At 41.4% G+C, this 19745-nt stretch overlaps 1 protein-coding gene and 1 long non-coding RNA gene across 2 annotated transcripts in view; one reads left to right on the top strand and one right to left on the bottom strand.

Annotated features, from left to right (window-relative positions):
• The first annotated feature begins 9437 nt into the window (after positions 1-9437).
• On the top strand, positions 9438-13239 carry LOC109201875 (uncharacterized). Its single transcript, XR_002061794.2, has 6 exons — positions 9438-9479; positions 10565-10621; positions 11399-11636; positions 11766-11932; positions 12157-12252; positions 12701-13239. It is a non-coding gene; the product is annotated as an uncharacterized LOC109201875 (long non-coding RNA).
• A 3251-nt stretch (positions 13240-16490) lies between these two features.
• LOC100697589 (transmembrane protease serine 9) overlaps positions 16491-19745 on the bottom strand; it is a 42748-nt gene continuing 39493 nt past the window's right edge. Inside the window, exon 8 of the mRNA XM_019357583.2 lies at positions 16491-16876. Coding sequence (XP_019213128.1) covers positions 16606-16876 — 271 coding nt within the window. The 3' untranslated portion in view covers positions 16491-16605. The remainder of the gene's footprint in view (positions 16877-19745) is intronic.

Genomic DNA, 19745 nt, shown 5'->3' with positions numbered 1-19745 from the left:
ACTTGACTTGAGCACTTCATAAGTGGGTAAAATGTGAACTCACTGCACCAACTGGACTGAACAAAGAGGGAAAGTCATCAAGTGTCCCTCGTGATGTTCTACTGACGACTGCCTCCTCTTGTCCACTGACAAAGGACAAGGGGAGGCAGCGACTATATATACTATACTATATACTGTATATACGGGAGGAAGTGGCTTTGACTTCCCAAATGTCTCAGCAGCGTTGGACTCTACAGCAACAGGATGCTGTTGTTGCCTATCCCTAGCCTGGCAGAGGAGTTCAATCAGAATCAGAAAGACTGTCTATCTCCAAGGGGCAATTAACATACAACAGAGCAGCATGATGTTGAAGATAACAATAAGAACAACAATAAGAACAGAATATACAGTTTTAAAATTAAAGTGACTGAAAGGTGAATAAATAACTGTAAGTAAAAGTGAATAAAGTGTCAGTCGTATGAAAGAGTGTAGTTTATGTTTCTGGTGGGGGAAATGTTCTTATCTGCTGGAGTTAAAAAGCAGAGTGGCTTTGGGGACAAAGGTGGCGCTCCTCCTCTCAGTCCTGCAGGAAATGCAGCGGAGGCGTCGCCCAGAGGGGAGCCATTGAAATGCGGGGTGAAGAATGTGAGAGGGGTCGTTGATGATTTTGGCTGAAAACCTGTGCCAGAGTTCTGACAGGCCAATGATTTTAGAGCACACTGATGCCGTGTGCTGCAGTCTGTTCCTGTTCTGAAGGCTGAGGGAGTGGAACCAGCAGCTGATGGAGAAGGTCATGATGCTTTCCAGGAAGGCATAGTGTGCAAAAGTGAGGCTTGAGATGTTATTCATGGACTCCGGGACCCTATAGTGAGAGGTGCTGCTCCCACCTTAGCAACGAAGAGGCAATGGACCCCAACCACATCTGTGCTACAGGCCAAATCTGCTCTTCGCCATCATGACGTGGTGGGTAACAGGGCAGAGGAGGATTTGGTCTTGGAACAGTAACACCTCTCTGGCAACAGGGGTCTGTAACCAACGGTCGAAAAATGGTAGGGGTGGAGATGCGTGGACAGCAGGAAAGAGCCAGACATGCCAGAACCGTAGCGCTGGCAGCGTCGCTGGGTGAATTGGGAGAGTGTTGAAAAGAGGAAACTCCCATGGAAATCTGGGGAATGGAGGCTAATAGGCTACGTTTCATCATCAGAGCCACATATGATGTGCTGCCTTCCCTCATAAATTTGCAGCTGTGGTTTGGAAAGGACCCATCCTGTAGATCATTGGTTAAATGATCACCAAGTAATATTTGTTTATGCAGACCTGCTGTAACTGTGGGGGCCGTCCAACCAGAACAGTACGGTGGGGAGAGTTTTGTTCTTCCGATGCTGCCATTATGTTTTGTCGTGTGCTGGAGTACGCATTAAAGTGTTACAGCGGACTAACCTCCAGAGTGACCATCGGCTCATCGCATCACACGAGAGTACTTCACATCCTGCCCCCTGTGTTCAGTCCCAGCAACACTCAAGCACATCTTGGTTGGTTGTAGGACTAGCCTTACTCAGGGCAGATACACATGGAGACACAACCAGGTTCTATTATATTCGTTCTTTTGAATTCTTTTACTGACCGAGAAAGACTTCAGACTCAGAGTGGTCAAGCTCAAAAAATCATCTTTATTGTACATTTCCGGAAACGGAGAACTGTAGACACGAGCACGCATCCAGAGATGTCGAGCCAAGAAAGTTGAGTGCAAGATGAAATCTATCAACTTTTCACGAACCAAGAGGAGCATCGGTTTTCATCAACATTTATCCGTGAGGGAGACAAGCTGAGGACGAGCCCCTAACCCCGGACGTGGGCCCGCTGAAGGTCACCAGGGATTGGCAGATTCAAGTGGACTTGGACCAGAGGCTAATTTTTCCCACAGGGATCGTAACAACTACTCTGTGACCAGACCTCGTCCTTTGGTGTAACTCCCGAAAACTTGTGTACGTCATTGAGCTGACGGTACCATGGGAGGAAGCAATTAAGAAAACATTTGAGCATGAGAAGCTGCGGCAGAGGAAAGAGGCTGGAAGATGAAAGTGCACCGGTGGAAGTGGGGTGCAGGGGCTTTGTTGCCAGTACAACAGCAAAACTGCTGATTAATCACTGAATCACAAGAAGAAAAGCAAAAGTAACACTGACTCTCAAAGTAAAGCAGCAAATGGGAAAACAGACACACAAGGGAACTGGATACAGGAGACTCAAGAGGATGCAACACAGCTCAGAACTGCGAAAAGGGCTAAATAAAGTAAGCGGAAAATACGTAAAAACCACAAACATTAAGCAAACCGGGAATTACAAAAGAAAGTTAAAGTAGAAAGTCCAAAAACAAACCTCACAAATGCTGAGTAAACTGACCCTGGAACATGATGCTGGACGGAGCTGAGCCACCTGCGAGTTTCCTGATCTTTATTAACACAAACCAGCAGAAGTGTCACGGTCCTGGGTCGGTGACCCAGTGTTTTGAGTTTCTTGTGTCTCTGAGTTTTGTATTATGATCTTAGTTCCCTTTGTTCCCCAGTTTATTCTTTAGTCTAGTGTCTTAGTTTGGCTTTCTTGTATTCTCTTTAGTTCTCTGAGTATTTAATAGCTGCCCTCTGTGTCTCTTTGTTGTTGTTCTGTGTTTCTTAGTTGCTCTGTCTCCCCTAGTCTAGTTTGCCTCTGTGCTACTTCCTGTTTTACTTTGAAGGTCCATGTCTCTTGTGAGTGTATTCTACTTTGCTCCCTCGTCTCGTCAGTTCTGATTTCTCCCAGCTGTGCTCCCCTTCTGTGTCTCATTCCCCTCGTTACTTCCCAGTGTATTTTAGCCCTGTGTTTCCCTGTGTCAGTGTCGCGTTCTCCCTCATGCTGTGTGTGATTCTCCCCGTGTCTCCTGGTATGCGTTATGATTAGTTTTCCCAGTTTAGTTTTGTATTGTTTGTGATCTGTTTTCCAGCAATAAAGCTGTGCTTTTGAGTTCAAGTTCTGTCCCTGTGAGTTTGCATTTGGGTCCAATCCCTGCCTGCCACACAGCGAAACATGACAAGAAGCTCTTGGACTAAACTGGAGATTCAACTCATCTTTGTCTTTCTGAGTCATGTCTGAACAGCTGGCCTGTTTATTACCATTAAATTTAATGGTAATAAAACATGAGACAGTCCTGTGAGGGTGGAGTTATTTTTAGATACTCATAAGACATAGTTTTAGAAACACTTCTACATTTTTTTCCCCGTGTCTTGGTCCTGTTGACAAATTGGATCTGCCAGTAAGAGAATAATAGCTCGTCGGGGAAGTGTAATGCACAGTCAGTTAACAGGCACGCAAAAGTGTCAAGTCGTAGTTGGCAGTGTTGCCAGTGCCAGGAAAGGATCTGAAGATAAGACACAAAAATTTCCCTGGTTAAATGAGTTAATAGATGACAAACAAGTGAGAACAAATGATGTGAGATTTCATGGAAGCACGGCCTTATTAAAGGCTCTGAAGCTTAAACACACCTGAAACTTACAGAAGTTTTATTCAGATGAAGAAAAACAAACAGTATAAAGACAATAAATCAGGAAATATTCAACCCTATCTGCTTTATTTTTGTTATTCTTACAGTTATTTTCAGTAAGTTCTGGATAAACTTAGTGAGGTGGGGTAAACTTCGTCCCCACCGTTGGCACCTTTGTCGATTCTTTGTCCGGCGGCTCCCCGTGTCTCCGTTTCTCTGAGCAGAGGTGGTGACACATCACTGCTTTGGAGCCATGAAACTGACACAGCTGCAGCATCTGTCCAGCATTCTGTACAGTACTGTACTCTACAGTCTCCAGCAGATCAGGACAACAGTGTTTATCACAACAACAGCCGTTTTGTTAGGTACACCTGTTCAACTGCTTGTTAATACAAATATCTAGTCAGCCAATCACAAGGTAATAACAGGTCAAGACCACCTGCTGAAGTTCAATCTGAGCATCAGAATAAGGAAGAAGGCCATTTAAGGGAGTGTAACATGTAACACTGTAACACTGGTGCCGGACAGGCTGGTCAGACTGGTTCAAACTGATAGGAAGGAAGAAAAACTGTGGTCATATGAAGAATTAAGGTGTGCTAGTTTTAATTAAATTTTTAAAAGACACGCTGTGGAAGAGAGCCAAAGATTAACAATAACTAATGATTCAGTGCAGAGAGGTGTATTAACACACAGTGAGTGAAGAAGAAACTATCAGTGCATCATGGGAATCCCCGGCAGCCTACGTCTATTGCAGCATAACTAAGGGAGGATTCAGGGTCACCTGGTCCAGCCCTAACTATATGCTTTAGCAAAAAGGAAAGTTTGAAGCCTAATCTTGAAAGTAGAGATAGTGTCTGTCTCCCGAATCCAAACTGGAAGCTGGTTCCACAGAAGAGGGGCCTGAAAACTGAAGGCTCTGCCTCCCATTCTGCTTTTAAATAGGGATGGACCGATCCGATATTACTTATCGGTATTGGTCCAATACTGACCTAAATATCGGAGAGAAATAAAAAAAATATAATCCGATCCATTAAATATCACAAAAGCATTTCATGTCTGAGAAAGCTATCCCAGAGAAGTAAAGCAAGTGTGTAAGCTCGTCTTTGAATATTTGTAAAGCGTTAAGTAACAACTGGTATATGGTTGCGCCAGAAAGAGGAAACCAGCAGATAAACAACAGCAGCACGTTTAACCTTGATAAGCTGTTGTTAGAATTTATTTAATATTACTTTCTACACCAGGATCCTTTTCTGCATAGCTCAGGGCTGGTAACTGTGCAGAGGCGGGTCTACCATATTCGCAGTCTGCAATTCTGTTGAAGAAAGATGTTGGATCTATTTAATTATTGTAGAAAAATAATAGATTTCTGTGCTTTTGTTTTACACGTGCATTAAATTAAATTTGATTACATTGATTAAGCATCATGAGGCAGAGGGTGGGGGTGGTTCCCTATTTTTCTTTTGCTGGGACATGGCAACCCTATTAGTTCCATCCATCCAAACCACCTCAACTGGCTCCTTTCGATGTGGAAGACCAGCGGCTCTAATCTGAGCCCCTCCCGAATGGCATAACTTCTAACCCTATCTCTAAGGGAGATAGGGTTGGACCCTTCGGAGGAAAACCATTTCTGCCGCTTGTATTCGCGATCTCGTTCTTTCATTCACCACCCACAGCTTGTGACCATAGGTGAGGGTAGGGACGTAGATCGACCGGTAAATTGAGAGCTTTGCTTTTACACTCAGCTCTCTCTTCACCACAACAGACTGGTACAGCGTCCGCATCACTGCAGCCACTGCACCAATCCGTCTGTCGATCTCCCGCTCCCTTCTCCCATCACTCGTGAACAAGACCCCGAAATACTTAAACTCCTCCACTCGGGGTCAGGGTCTCGTCCCTGACCACGAGTGGGCACTCCACCCTTTTTCGGCTAACCCTGTTAGTTAGGTTGTTTAATATTTCTGTAGGAATACCAGAATAGGGAGGATGGTGTAGGTTTAAATTTATTAGATTTATCAGTATTGCTGAACTATGGAATATTTTGGATGCAGTATATGCAGGTATAACAGAATAACTTCAGTGTTTTATTTTTTAAAACTTGAGTATGAACTTATACAAAATGCAGCAAGATATTTTTTTAAAAAAACAGGTTTTATGTATTTTAAAATACACTATATCGGATTCATATCGGTATCAGCAGATATCCAGATTGATGATATCAGTATCTGAAGTAAAAAAGTAGTATCTTGCCATCTCTACTTTTAAATACTCTAGGAACAACAAGTAGGCCTGCAGAGTGAGAGCAAAGTGCTCTAATAGGGTGATATGGTACTACAAGGTCATTAAGATAAGATGATTATTTAAGACCTTGTATGTGAGGAGCAGGATTTTGAATTCTGGATTTAACAGGAAGCCAATGAAGGGAAGCCAAAACAGGAGAAATCTGCTCTCTCTTTCTAGTCCCTGTCAGGACTCTTGCTGCAGCATTTTGGATTAACTGAAGACTTTTCGAGTTTTCTCTACAGCGGTGTTAACAACTGGGTCACCGGCTGGGGCGATACAGGAAGTCAAGATGGGTCAAGACACTGTCGTAGAACTTTCTGTAAATAAAGTCTGCAACTTGGTCAGCTGTGGTCAAGCTATTTTAATTAGTGCAAGCAGTAACAAACACATCAAAACATCACAGGTCTATGAGCGCTGAGCCCTTGGGGCATCGCAGTGTCCCTTTTATACCCTGATACACTCTGTGTCATTTAGTTACAACAGGTTTTTGTCCCATAGGCTGTTGCTGGGCAGAGAGCAACTCCTATCTTTTCCCAGGAAGCTCCAGGCACTGGTCATCTCGGGAGTTTTGTTAGCGGATAACACAGTGAAACATCGCAAAACAAAGCTAAGCAGTTTTCACCAGGTCATATTAACACATACACATACTTCTAAGCATGCAAAGGTTATAAAAGTGTCCTAGAATGAGATCCTAAACACCTACATCTAAATGTATGCCAATGTGAAAACTACAGTTTTTCCTCATTACAACACCTAATCGTTTTTAGAGAAATGATGACTATAATGCAGACTGCTTCTTGTGACTCTCTTCCCCCTTATTCAAGCGTCGACCAAAGACTGTTGACTTTTGCTTAACCGGGTGAAGGGACACTTTCTCTGAGCTGAACACGGAACACACACACACACACACACACACACACACACACACACACACACACTGACACATACCTACACTCCCCCACACGCCTTCAGAGCTTGTGTCTTCTATGTTGTGAGATGTGATGATTCATGTGCTGAGGTTTTTTTTGTTTGTTTGTTCTCAAACTGATCTCCCTGTTGGAGCTCAGTTTGGGGGGAGTTCTTTTTTCTCCTCGTCTTTCCTCATGTTGTGCATTTTCTATGGTTTCGGTTTGAGTCGCTGCTTGTGCGGTTGACCAGCCAGTGCTACCTGCCTGACCTGTCTCCCCAATGTGACGTTTGTGTATTGTACAGTCGTGGCCAAAAGTTTTGAGAATGACATAAATACTGGTTTTCACAAAGTTTGCTGCTTCAGTTTTTATGATAGCAATTTCCATATACTCTAGAATGTGATGGAGAGTGATCAGATGAATTGCAAAATCCTTCTTTGGTATGAAAATTCAATTTCCACTGCATTTCATCATTCAGCATTTCATGCCATAAAAGGACCTGCTGAGATCATTTCAATAATGTTCTCATTAACTCAGCGAGAATGTTGACGAGCACAAGGCTGGAGATTATTATGTTATGCTGACTGAGTTAGAATAGCAGACTGGATGCATTAAAAGGAGGGTAATGCTTGAAATCGTTGTTCTCCTTATTAAACATGGTTACCTGCAAGGAAACACATGCAGCCATCGTTGTGTTGCATAAAAAGGGCTTCACAGGCAAGGATGTTGTAGCCTCCTAAAGATGATTCAGCTGAGGGATCGGAGTGCCACCAGTGCAGAGCTTGCTCAGGAATGGCAGCAGGCAGGTGTGAATGCATCTGCACGCACAGTGAGGCGAAGACTTTTGACAGATGGCCTGGTGTCAAGAAGGGAAGCAAAGAAGCCACTTTTCTCCAAAAGAAACTCATCAGGGACAAACTGATATTCTGCAAAAAGTACAGTGAGTGGACTGCTGAGGAGTGCAGTAAAGTCCTTTTCTCTGATGAAGCCTCTTTCCAATTTTTTGGGGCATCTGGAAAAAGGACTGTCCAGAGAAGAAAAGGTGAGAACAATCATCAGTCCTGTGTCATGCCAACAGTAAAGTATCCTGAGACCATTCATGTGTGGGGTTGCTTCTCATCCAAGGGAATGGGCTCACTCACAATTTTGACAAAAAAAAACAGCCATGAATCAAGAATGGTACCAAAACATCCCCTGAAAGCAACTTCTTCCAACCATCCAAGAACAGTTTGATGAAAAACAATGCCTTTTCCAGCACGATCGAGCACCGTGCCATAATGCCAAAGTGATACCGAAGTAGCTCGGGGAACAAATCATTTTGGGTCCATGGCCAGGGAACTGTCCAGATCTCAGTCTAATTGAGAACTTGTGGTCAATCCTCAAGAGGCAGGTGGACAAACAAAAACCCGCGAATTCTGACGGGTTGATATCAGTCAGGATTTGGCCCAGAAGTTGATTGACAACATGCCAAGGTCAACTGCAGAGGTCTTGAAAAAGAAGGGCCAACACTGCAAATATTGACTCTTTGCATAAATGTGATGTAATTCTCAATAAAAGCATTTGAAACTTATGAGGTGCTTGTAATTATACTAACATACATACAATACATCACAGAAACAACTGACACTTTGTGAAAACGAATATTAGACTGTAACTAGTTGGAAACTATATATTAGTGTTTTTCAATCAAAATCAATCCTTTTATACAGTTTGTGTCTCGGACTTTGTTGGCACATTTCTACATTTACTTTGTTTTACTGCCACCAACTGTCAGCCAGTGGAACAGCACAGGATGACCTAGAGCAGACAGATGTTTCCCATCTTTGGCTGCACCAGTGGTTCCCAAACTTTTTTTGCTAGGCCCCCCTTTGTTTTACAAGAAAAATGTTCCCTCTATTTAGAAAGGCGGAGGCGTCACGGTGTGATTATTTTACGTGTAGTTGTTTTTTCCTGTGTAATAATATTCAACATTGCTATCAATACAGTTTTCAAAAAAAGCCTCTCTGTGCAAAATGGGTTTAAAAACAAAACCAGCTGTGGGATACTGTTTGTCCGTGATTTGAACCGAGGAAACAAATCGTGGCAGGATCAGCCTGATATTATTTGTATCCCACTGTAACTTTACTGTACACTGTAAACCCAAATGTTCAAAGCAATTAAATAGATTAAGTAGTGTATACTCAAAGTCTTTAAAAAGTTCTGTTAACTTAAATATGTCGAGTTCGTGTAACATGTTCTTCTTTTTGAGTAAATGAAACTAATAATTTTTGATTGAATTGAACTATTTCTATATTAAGTAAGCATCACTTAAAATTATAACTTAAGCACAACGTAACACAGGACATTTAAGAATGGTAAAGTCCTGTTATTTTTGTTGTTTCAGGATTTAATAATAAACTTAATTTATGTAGCACATGCTAAAATACAATAAAATCTCAAAGTGTTTCACCAAATAAGTAAAATCAAATTGTCTTAAATGCATTAGTGGAAGAAAAAATGTATTTATTTTAATATTCATTGTCTTATCAATGTATCCTATATATTTTTTTAAATTTTTTTCCGTAAGTGTTAAGCAGCTGCAGGAATCAATTTTTATTCCGAGTTAATCTCTGATTCACCCTCCGAAGGGGAAGGTGGCGCTAATAAGCGTTATACACTGATCGTTTACCGCTATTTTGAAAAAAATACGAAACACAGAAGAAGTAAAGGTATATGGGCGGGAAACAGCACCAAAGAGGCAACACGGATGACTGGAGAAGTTGGACCTAACGGCAGCAACTAGCATCACTGGACTTACAGTAAGTTTTCAATGTTGATATTAGTTTATTGTTAAAATACGAATATTTAGTTGTATTTTGGGTGCGTGTCGAAAAGAATAGCAGAAATGTCGGGTCCGTGTTTTTTATGTGCTTTGCTGCTCTCCCCGAAGGAAACTTTGCGCTTGCAGAGCTAGCATTAAGTTGTTGTAATGAGGGTCGCAGGCTGTTTAAAAAGTTAGATACTACTTGTTCTAGAGGTGGCGCCCGGTCACCTAGTCTGAAACAAAGTGTTTTAATCTCTCTAAATTTTTAAAGCCCCCTCTCATGACTCAGAATAGTTGGGTCCAAACAAGCCCGTTGTCCCTGCAGTTACACAGCGGAGATACCTGTCTGCAGTGAGAGTGCTTTCAAGCCGTTTTCTTGTTCAAAACGCTATATTTTAAACTATATGTGCGAATAAGTGGTGCAGGTGTATTAGGCGTTTGAGCGACGGTCTCGATAGGTGTTTTTTTATATATATCAGTCACTTTATGCCGTAGAATGATCGGGAAACTCATCCTTCAAATACACCTGCTCTGAGGAGCCACGTTGTTCACAAGCCAGAGTTAGAGGGCCAATGAAAGAGCATGGCGCACGCATGGTCTCCTCTCACTTTGCCTAATTAGTGGAATCACTTGTCAATCAACTTCTGCCAACCAATTGGCACTCTTGGATCACTAAGGTCCTAAAAAACAAACCTGTCAATCAAAACAACCAGACTCGTTCGGAGAGAGAAGCAGTGATGAGGAGCCTGACATTTTTGACATTAACTGTGTGTGCACATTAAATAATTTCAAATAACATGTTTGGGGGAACCTCTCATCAGTAAGGCTTTAGTTTGTAGAAATGGCGTTGTTGTTTATTTAACCATGCCGTTAAAGTTCAAGTGCTGCTGCTTGTCTTTAGTATTGTAATATTTGCTCGATGGCTTTAGTATCTTGACTAGAGATGCATTCACACTTTGGGGATTAAATGAAAAGATCATTAACAGGGAAAAATTATAAATGGAAGTATTTATAATTTGTCACCGTTTGGATGCTTTTTAATTGTTCATCAGTTTATGCCTTTGGATCTCTCTGTTCCAGCTTCAAGAATTAAGACAGAGTCAAGGAAGAGAACTGGGGATGTGATAAAGATACCAGGTAATTCATTTTGTTTGTGAATTCTTCTACCAATCACCTCTCTCGCTCTCTCTCGAGTTGTCTTAAAAATATGTTAAACTAACTAGTAAACCAACTTTACTTATGCTATTTTCCACCTATAGATTCTTATATAAAACAAATTGTTTTGAGGAAAACAGGTTGCCATTTTAAAGCAGTGTTAGCTGTAGTCCATGACCATGTCTTTGTGAGCTAATAGTAATTCACTTATTGTTATTATTTATAACTTGTTAATATAACTTAACTGTTATATTAAGTTGTAAGTATAAGGAGTTCTGTTTTGTTTCCAACATGATCTGGCAGTGTAAGTTGTGCGCAGCTTCCTTCACCTCCAGAATACAGTTATTTAGACACTACAGGCTGCAGCACAGCCACTATTCCCGAATCAGCCCTCTTCCATGCCTCTACACTGATTGCATTTGTACATTTCAGACACTTAATGCACTGAGTACTCATTTGTCAAGATATTGACAACTTAGCAGTTGTGCAGAGCAGAGTCAAAGGCCTGTGTTATTTAAATGCCCTTTATGCACATTTCAGCAACCCTTTTCTGAAACAGGCCTTTTCAGTCATCTCAGAAAGCATTTGAAAAATCATGAAACAGTGACATGTCCATATAAGGATTGTAGGTATAGCACAAATGATGGGCAATTATAGGACCAAGATGAGATGGGCTGGATGTCAGGAGGTCACTGTTAATGCTGAAAAAAGAAGTAGTAGTAATCCTGATAATGAACCTTCACATTCCAACATTAACAGACCCAAGTGAGCAGAAGTCAACTTCCTACCAAACTTTCCCCAAGGAAAGGATCCTTCAAGCCTTGACCAGTTGAGGCAAGCAATTGTTGAAGAAGTCAAGAAGGCTGAGAAGAACCTGCCCCTCATTAGAAAGTTGATGGAGACCACATTTCCCCTGCGCAGACAAACCATAGTGATGTCCTGCCCACCAGTGAAGGAGCTCTTGGACCTCTGGCCTGCTCTAAAAATGGAGTCTGAGGTAATATGGATCAGCTCTCTTTAAAATGAAAATTGTAATTCTTACTCATGTGGCAGCTTTTTGCTTTTTGCTGCTTTATAAAGGTGTGCGAGATTCTTCAAATTGAACTGTATTGTCCTTCTGCTGTAGTTGTATGCAGAGTTTCAGCGGATTACAAATCAGAACCTGCCCAATACATTCTACGCTGAACTTGACCGCCATCTTCCTCGACTGATGACCTTATTCAGACAGAAGGCATCAAAACTGGGAAGACAGCAGATGCCCTGGCTGAAATTCTAAGAATTCACGATGAACAGGTAATAATAGATTGTTACACATTTCATAGGTTGAACCAGTGGAACATTGGACAGGTTCAATGATTTAAATGAGCTTTTTGAATTTTGCTATTAGTCCACTTTGTGTTTGCTATTTGTCTGACTGTATTAAAGATGTGAACAGGTTATTTGTGGACATATGTTCTGATTTGACTGTTGTTGTTGTTCAGTAAACTCACCAGTATTCTGTTTTTATCTGGCAATAGGAAATCCATGATATCCACACCAAGCACACTACCGTTCTCCACGCCCTTCCTGTCTATCTGCGTGAGGATGTCTCTGGATTTTTCAGAACCTGCACTGTGAGTGTCCTTAAGTTTCTAACAGATACTACTGTGTATATAAACAGTGCATCAAAGTACAAACATGTATTTTGATGCACTGTTTGGACTTACCTTTGTTTAGTCTACCCATACGGTTTCCATGTATGGTCTTTTCTGTCTCCTCACTACGAATGAACTGAATTGGTGTTTTGTTGAAAGTGATAAGATGTTTAGTAAAACATTTTCCTGTGTATTTCCTTTAGCTTAGTTTCAGTCTATCTCACACCACTTGATTCTCTGGTGAATTAGCTGATTTATGTGTGCAGAACATGGATCTTCTGTTTTTCACCTCTTACAGTGAGACCCAGGTCTCCCTTGTAAAAGAGGTATTGGATCTCAACGGGAGTTGGTAAAATGAGAAATTATATGTCGTCTGTTGTATTTCTTGGGTTAGATTGTGATTAGTATCTCTTTTTCATTCATTCAGGACGAATCTGATGAGTTGGAGCTTGATGGTGTTGAAGTGGCCCTCTTCACTGTCATCAGTGACCATGACACGACAAGTCCAGTTCACTACCAACCTGTGAAAACCTCTGTCGTCATTGAAAGTGATGCCGTGGTCAGTCTCCCCAGATTTGGTGAAGCCTTCCTGGTAATGTTTGGACTGATCTATGCACTTCACCTCAGCTACCCCAAAGCCCTGACCAACACTTTAGAATTTACTCAAAAGATTTTACTTGGTCTAGAAAGTGGTAAACTGTCACCCAGGTTACAGACCCTCAAGAATGACTTGGTTATGTAGGAACTCATCTGAAAGAAGGATGCAGGGTAAAGCATTATAAAAGGCTAGTTCAAAGTTCTCTCCTTTTATCTAAATAATGCCTCAAAACGTTATTGCATTACTCGACAGGTGTTCAGCCAATAGGTCCAAACTATACAACGTGCCTTTGTCCTCATTAACATAATGCAAAGCAACACTAATGTTTTGTATGTTTTAATGTTTTTTGTAATACTATTTCTAAAACATTGTGGGCTGTGCAAGATGACCTAAATTTCACTGTTTGATACTGGTTAATGTAAAACAAATAGCATTGTAATTCACTCAAATTGCTGCCCATGTTGCCTTATTCAGATATTAGCCAGAGAGCCAAAGGCACATTTTGATATTATTTATTATTATTTGGCATTATTTTTTATTACTCTGACAGTTTTCCTGACTAAACAATTTTTACTTATTTTATATATTTATATTTATATATATATAATATATTTATATTTACTTACCTACTTATTTTAATTTATAAATGTTTTTGTTAATTATTTTTTATTTATTTAATTTTTTTTTTTTAAATGTATTTAATTTCAACATAATGTGCTAAAAGGGAGCAGACAAGATACTGTTCAATGGCAGATGTTTATGACTTTTGCATATTAAGTTACTGATAATCATTTTAATTGAGGCAATCAATTGCCTCAAAAATTTTAAGTTTTGAGTCACATGTTTTTAAGTATCAAGTAGTCAACATATTTGACTAACGTGTACTTAAAATAATGACAACACAAACTAATAAACATTTGAGTTTTGTTAACATAAAAATGTTGTGGTTGTGTACTTATTTTTTATAAGTTCTGTGAACTTATTCCTTTGAATTTGTAAACTTGAAACTGTAAGTCATATTAACTGCACATATTTGAGTTGACCGTTCTCAAAAGATACAAGTACCATGTAATCCAAACTTTTATGTTCTGGAAAAATTTGACTTTTAAGTTGATCAACTCAAAAAAATTGAGGCAATCGATTGCCTCAATTTTTTTGAGTTCTGGTAACTTATTCGGGTTTACAGTGTATAAAGAGCTAACATCTCCAACATGTCAGGAGTAGTTAGTTATTACAAGAAGTGTTTGTGAACTAAAAATCAAGAATGTGGGATCCTGTTTGTCCGTGATTTGGAGAGCCCAGCACGTGCGCCCAACGAAGTGGAGACCTACCTCGGCACTTGTGCAGGTGAAGTCAAAGGGCAGACATGCTTCACCATAATTTCTAGTCTTTGGCCTAGAATGAAGTTGGTTTGGAAACATATTTGGCGATGCTTCATCTCCTGCATTGCGTTTGTGTGGGAGCCCCGTCAAAAACCTGTCCATTATGCTAGCAGTGTCCAAGCGCTCTTTTTTTTTCCTTTTCATACCGTGCTAGAAAAGCTGGATTGGCACCAAAGTGACGGAGTACCTGCTCTTGCTCTCCCAGCTGCTCTCCTTGGTTTCCTGAAGACAGCCTGTGTCAGAATCCATGTTTGGCCAGATCGTTCCTTAGCAAAACCAGTGTTAACAGGTTTATTTCCATTTTCAACAGACAGCAGAGCTTTGACTGAGCGACTGCAGGCAGCTCCGTGGGCACAAACACTGTTGTGAAGTCGAGAGGTGTTCTGAATACTGGACAGGTCCCTGCTGATGCAGCGATCTGGTGAGTAATGAGGCATCTCTTCAGCCTTAAACAACACGAAGAGCAGGTGAGATGACCAACAAACCTCCTTCATGTGAGAATTTGACATGAGGGCAGCGAGACCAGCAGGGAAGCACCTCTGAAACAGGTAATCAGAGTGACACGCCCACAAACACACAGACAGGGGAGAGAAGGGAGGCCAGCAAAGGAGGACCAAAAACAACAGAGACGGGAAAATGCATCACAAACTGGAAGCAAATTATTCACATTTTATTTTGTCTCTTTAGTTTGTGCGGAGAGTAAAAAAAAACAAAGCTCTTTGTTGTTGTTTTTGTACTTTTACATTTACACATTTACAAGAAGTTTTTTATTCATTTATTCTTCCATTTAAATAACTTTCTTTTTCAGTGCAATTTAACAGCATTCAAAGCAAATATTGTTTAAGTGCTTAAGTGTTTGTGGCCCAGATGTGAGGTAGGAGAGGGACAGTCTGATCGATGTCCCCTTGTTTCCAGGATCTCTTAATGATGCTTCTTTAAATCTGATAAAGACTGCAAGAATAACTTCAGTCCTGTCTTTAATCAGCAATATGTTTGTGACTGTAAGGTTACAATTAATCTACTCTGTCCTGAAAACAGAGTTCACAATGATATCAGTATCTGATAAAAAAAAAAAAAACCCTGAAAAAAATTATAAAATATGCAGATTTCACATCTTCCATCGTTGCATTAATTCATATATATATATATATATATATATATATATATATGTATGTATATATATATATATATATACATATGAACCAGTAACAGTGCAGACACTGATGATTTGTTTAGCTTAAGAAAACATGAACTTCTAAACACTTGAGCTACAGTTTAATGTTCAGTGCAAGTTTAAAGAACTTCTTCATTTTTACACCCTTAAACCAGAGTCCAGCTCAAAGCCCCTGTGAGTCAGAGCTCAAGCCACACATTGCACAACCAGCTTCCTTTTCTTGGAACTGGTGCACCTAAGTCGCCGTTAGCCGACAGTAAACTCGCCCAAACGTCACCACTGAGCTCTCTGCAGATAACCAGTTAGATAACCAAGAGTCAAGTCAAAATTAGCAGGCAGAGCTTTAAGCCTGTAAAGTCTGTAAAGTCGAAGCTTGTTCACATTTATCTGTGTCCATCACATCATGTCAATCAAGTCAGACTTTCTACAGGAAGAGTTGGAGACAAAGGACGAGGCTGACGAGATGGAAGAAGACAACGATGAAGGAGTGAGCAGGACGACCCCCGCTGCTTTGTGATACGGGGTTTGAGGTAGTTGTGGTGGTGTTGGTGGTGGTGTTGGAGGCGTTGGTGGGGTTGGCGGTGGTGGTCGTGGAGGCCGGAGACAAGAGTGTCCCCAGCGTCTCCGTCAGGAAGGAACCAAAGGAGCTCACTCTGGTGAAGGTCATAACTGGAGTTTGTCGTCTTCTCCTGGCAGAGGGGCTCGGAGCTGTTAACACGACCGCCTGGAACCAAGAGCCGCCCTGCTTACACATCAGCGGGCCGCCAGAATCACCCTGAACAGACGGAAAGGGTCAGTTATTATTTTCATGTGACTCAAAGGAAGAGTTTGATGCACCTTTGGTACCAGAAAACTTTGGACTATGATTACTATATTTACTTTTAAGCAGCTAAATCCAAGGTCCAGAACAAACATGTCAGCAGACAGTGTGTTATAAGAAGAAGAATCCAGTCATTTACCTGCTGCAGTGCAAACACGTCTGTACAGATGCTCTCACTGGATGATGAGCTCCCACAGTTTACCACCGAGGTGTTGAACTGCTGCATAACTTCCTCAGCTAACATTATGAAAGATAAGAAAATCCTGATGTTTGACTAAAGAAACTGTAAGTGCAGTGGTCCACATGTGTAATCTGAGAGATGGACTGGTGCAGAGTCTGGGCAGAACTCTGTCAGCCTTCATGTTGCTGACTCACCTCCTCCTCTTCCAGGACTCCAACCGGCCGCCCAGCACGCCAAGCCCTCGGCGAAGGTTCTCCCGCTGTCCAAGCAGATGGGCTGGATGTAGTCGGTCAGGGTGGGCTGGGCAGATAGACGGAGGATGGCTATGTTGGTCCCAGTCGTGTTGCTCAGAGTGATATTTGTCACATTCAGCGTCACCTCAAAGGGGTTGGATCCATTTAGCTTCAGACGCCCCAACACGACAGTCCACTCAGACGCTACAGGGGAGCTGTGGGAGGAACGAAGCACCCAAACATAATCTTCATCAGCTTCAAACAAGATCTACACCTTTACACTCAACTTCATGGGGCCCAAGTTTCACAGACTTGAACCTGGTGACATTCAGACCTGGTTCTTATTAAAGAGGTGAAGCTACAGCAGCCCTGAGAGGTCAAACAGACTGCAACTGAAGAAAGAACCAGCCAATTGAAAAACCTGCTACAGCACGAAATACAACAGAAGTTAAATAATGTCATGAACTTTCTCAAAGTAAGTGACAAGGAAAGAGTCCACACAAGAAGTTCACCTAAATTCGAGACAATTTATTAAACATAACCAATAGACTGATGCCTATGGAAGAGAGAGGCTGAGCACTTCATCTGAGCCAGCTTTAGCTGACAGTCCTCCCATACTAGCTAAGAAATAACAGCAGGTCATGGCTTTCTTGAGTGGGAGCGTCATAACGCCCCCCTTCTTAAAACAAGGTTCCACTTTGACATTGGAAATTATTCTGGAAAATCAAATCAATGGCAAGAGAAAATGTGAAAACATCCCCATTTATTAAAATGCCTGCAAAGAAGCCAACTCACACCCACTTACCAGATCCAACTGTCCTACCTCAGGAACAAATTAAGGAGTGACAAGAAGTAAAAGTGGATGGTTAACAGGCAAAGTAACACATGGTGAAACTGGTTCCTATTACAGGAGATTTCTAGTTATATGTCTAGTAGTATATCTAGTATACAGAAGAGTGCATCTGGCAAATATGTTGAACAGGAAATCTGATAACCTCAGAAAAGGAAGTAAAAATCAAAACACCAGATATTGCCACAAGTGCCCAACGCCACATAGCCTACAGCTACACACACACACACACAAAATTCTGCTTTGCCAAAACTCCAGCAGCAAACAACCCAAACTTGGATTAAAGTATGAGTGTCAGCCAAACTAGCAAACATCCAGGCTAGCCAAAACATTTAACATGCCAACAAAGAGGGAACCAAGCTACAACAAAGCTCACTCCAATTCAAATCACAGTTCATGTCTTCTGCCAGACCAGTTAAATACCTCACAACACTATCCAAGTTCAACTATTCAATTCTGTATACATTTACCAGTTATACCTTGCCACATATTTACACCACATCCACATTCAAAACTTAATTTCAGTCAGCTCAAATAAACTGGCACATAATATCTTTAATTATGCACGTCTGCAAACATTGAGGGTTCTGACTGTAGATTATAGATTACGTATGTGCAGGTCTGTGTATATTTTATATGTATTGTTGCTGCTGTTGGTCTTTTGTTACGTAACGCTTCCAAACAAAAGTCAGCTATGGAAATAAATTAATCTGCATGAATACTTTTTAGTGCTCCTTAATCAGGCACTTATTACATGCACACTATCATGGTCTTAATATGTACATGTGTTAGTCTGTGATTTGTATTGGAATGAAACAAAAATTAATCAATCGCCCTTTTGAGAAGTCCAGCCATGTGTTCAAAGAGGCCACAAACCTACAAGAGAAACACAATGGTGACACACCAGCCCTAGCTATTCAGTACAGATTAATCTCAACCCAGTCTAAAGACAGATACTTTCCACCAGCACCAAAAAGCAACCAGTAAGTAGTAACTTTCTGTAAACCAGGGAAATCCTCAGAGGAGATAAAGACGACAAGAAAAAATATGGTTGGTCTCCTCCTCTATCAACCATTTAAGCCTACTACAGGGGATTCATGGCTCAGAGACTCATGTTCATATACTCACCCAAAAGAACAAGACAAACCCTAAATTCAAGGGTTTGACAGGCAAGCAAAATACTGTTGCTGCTATCGTCCAAATCAACCAGAGAGTAAATTAATGTAATTAATCCAAAATAATGATTGTTACGGCTGTGGCCATAAGATCTCTGTGTGGGCTGTTTTGTTCTGTCTCTTTACTGTGCTTAAGACTCTTTGCAGGTCCCTCCCCTAATGAAGAGTAGTGAGCAGCTGATTGGACCGTGGAACACGTGACCGCGTTCAAAAAGCCGTTCTGACAGCTCCCGCCGGGAAGAGAGAGAGAAGCGAGCGAGCAAGCAGTTTGACAGCCGATGCGGTCCTGGCCCTGGTTTCCAGCCTATACTTTTGCTGTGTGTTTGTGTGAGCGTGTTCTGTGAGAGCCGCTCCTCGTGTATTAACTTTGTGCTTAGGCACCCACAGACTGAAGCGGAAGGGGTGAGCCGCCTTTTTCTTTGGACCAGTTTTCTCCTGTTTTCTGGGTTAGGGAGCGAGGGTTAGTATTGTCATTTGTTTGTTCTGTTTCTTTCTTAGGGTTTAGTTAGTTTTCTCTGGTGGGACTTAGTTGGTTTTGTTTATTATTTTGGCCTGGGTTCACCCTGGAGCTATGCTTCATTACCTTCAATAAAATCACCTTTTTTTTTTACTCACAACTGGTTTTGGATGTTTGGCTTGGGAATCAGGGCGGGTACTTGTCTCTCTCTCCTCCAACCTTATGTGCGTCTCTACACGCCTAGACTAGGGGCGTAACAATGCTATCCTGTGTGGAACCCCCCAAGACATTGGTCACAATGGCAAAAACCATAACTACGTTAGGCTCTGGCCAAAAAGCAGATCAGCTCAGCTAAGGAGATAGCAAACCACAAGCTTGTTATGTTGGCCCTCAACTCTGACTCAGCTTTAATCCTACCAGTGGATAAAGATCCCGGATGAGACCCCATTTATCGCTGGCTAAACTGGCTAAAAGTAGGTCACAAGGGGGGAGTCACAAGAAGTTTAATTAGATTCTAAATAAATGGCCTGTATTTATATAGCGCTTTACTAGTCCCTAAGGACCCCAAAGCGCTTTACATATCCAGTCATCCACCCATTCAC

The sequence above is a fragment of the Oreochromis niloticus genome, linkage group LG4, assembly GCF_001858045.2.
Source record: "Oreochromis niloticus isolate F11D_XX linkage group LG4, O_niloticus_UMD_NMBU, whole genome shotgun sequence".
Taxonomy (NCBI): domain Eukaryota; kingdom Metazoa; phylum Chordata; class Actinopteri; order Cichliformes; family Cichlidae; genus Oreochromis; species Oreochromis niloticus.
This window is presented reverse-complemented; position numbering and strand designations above follow the sequence as displayed.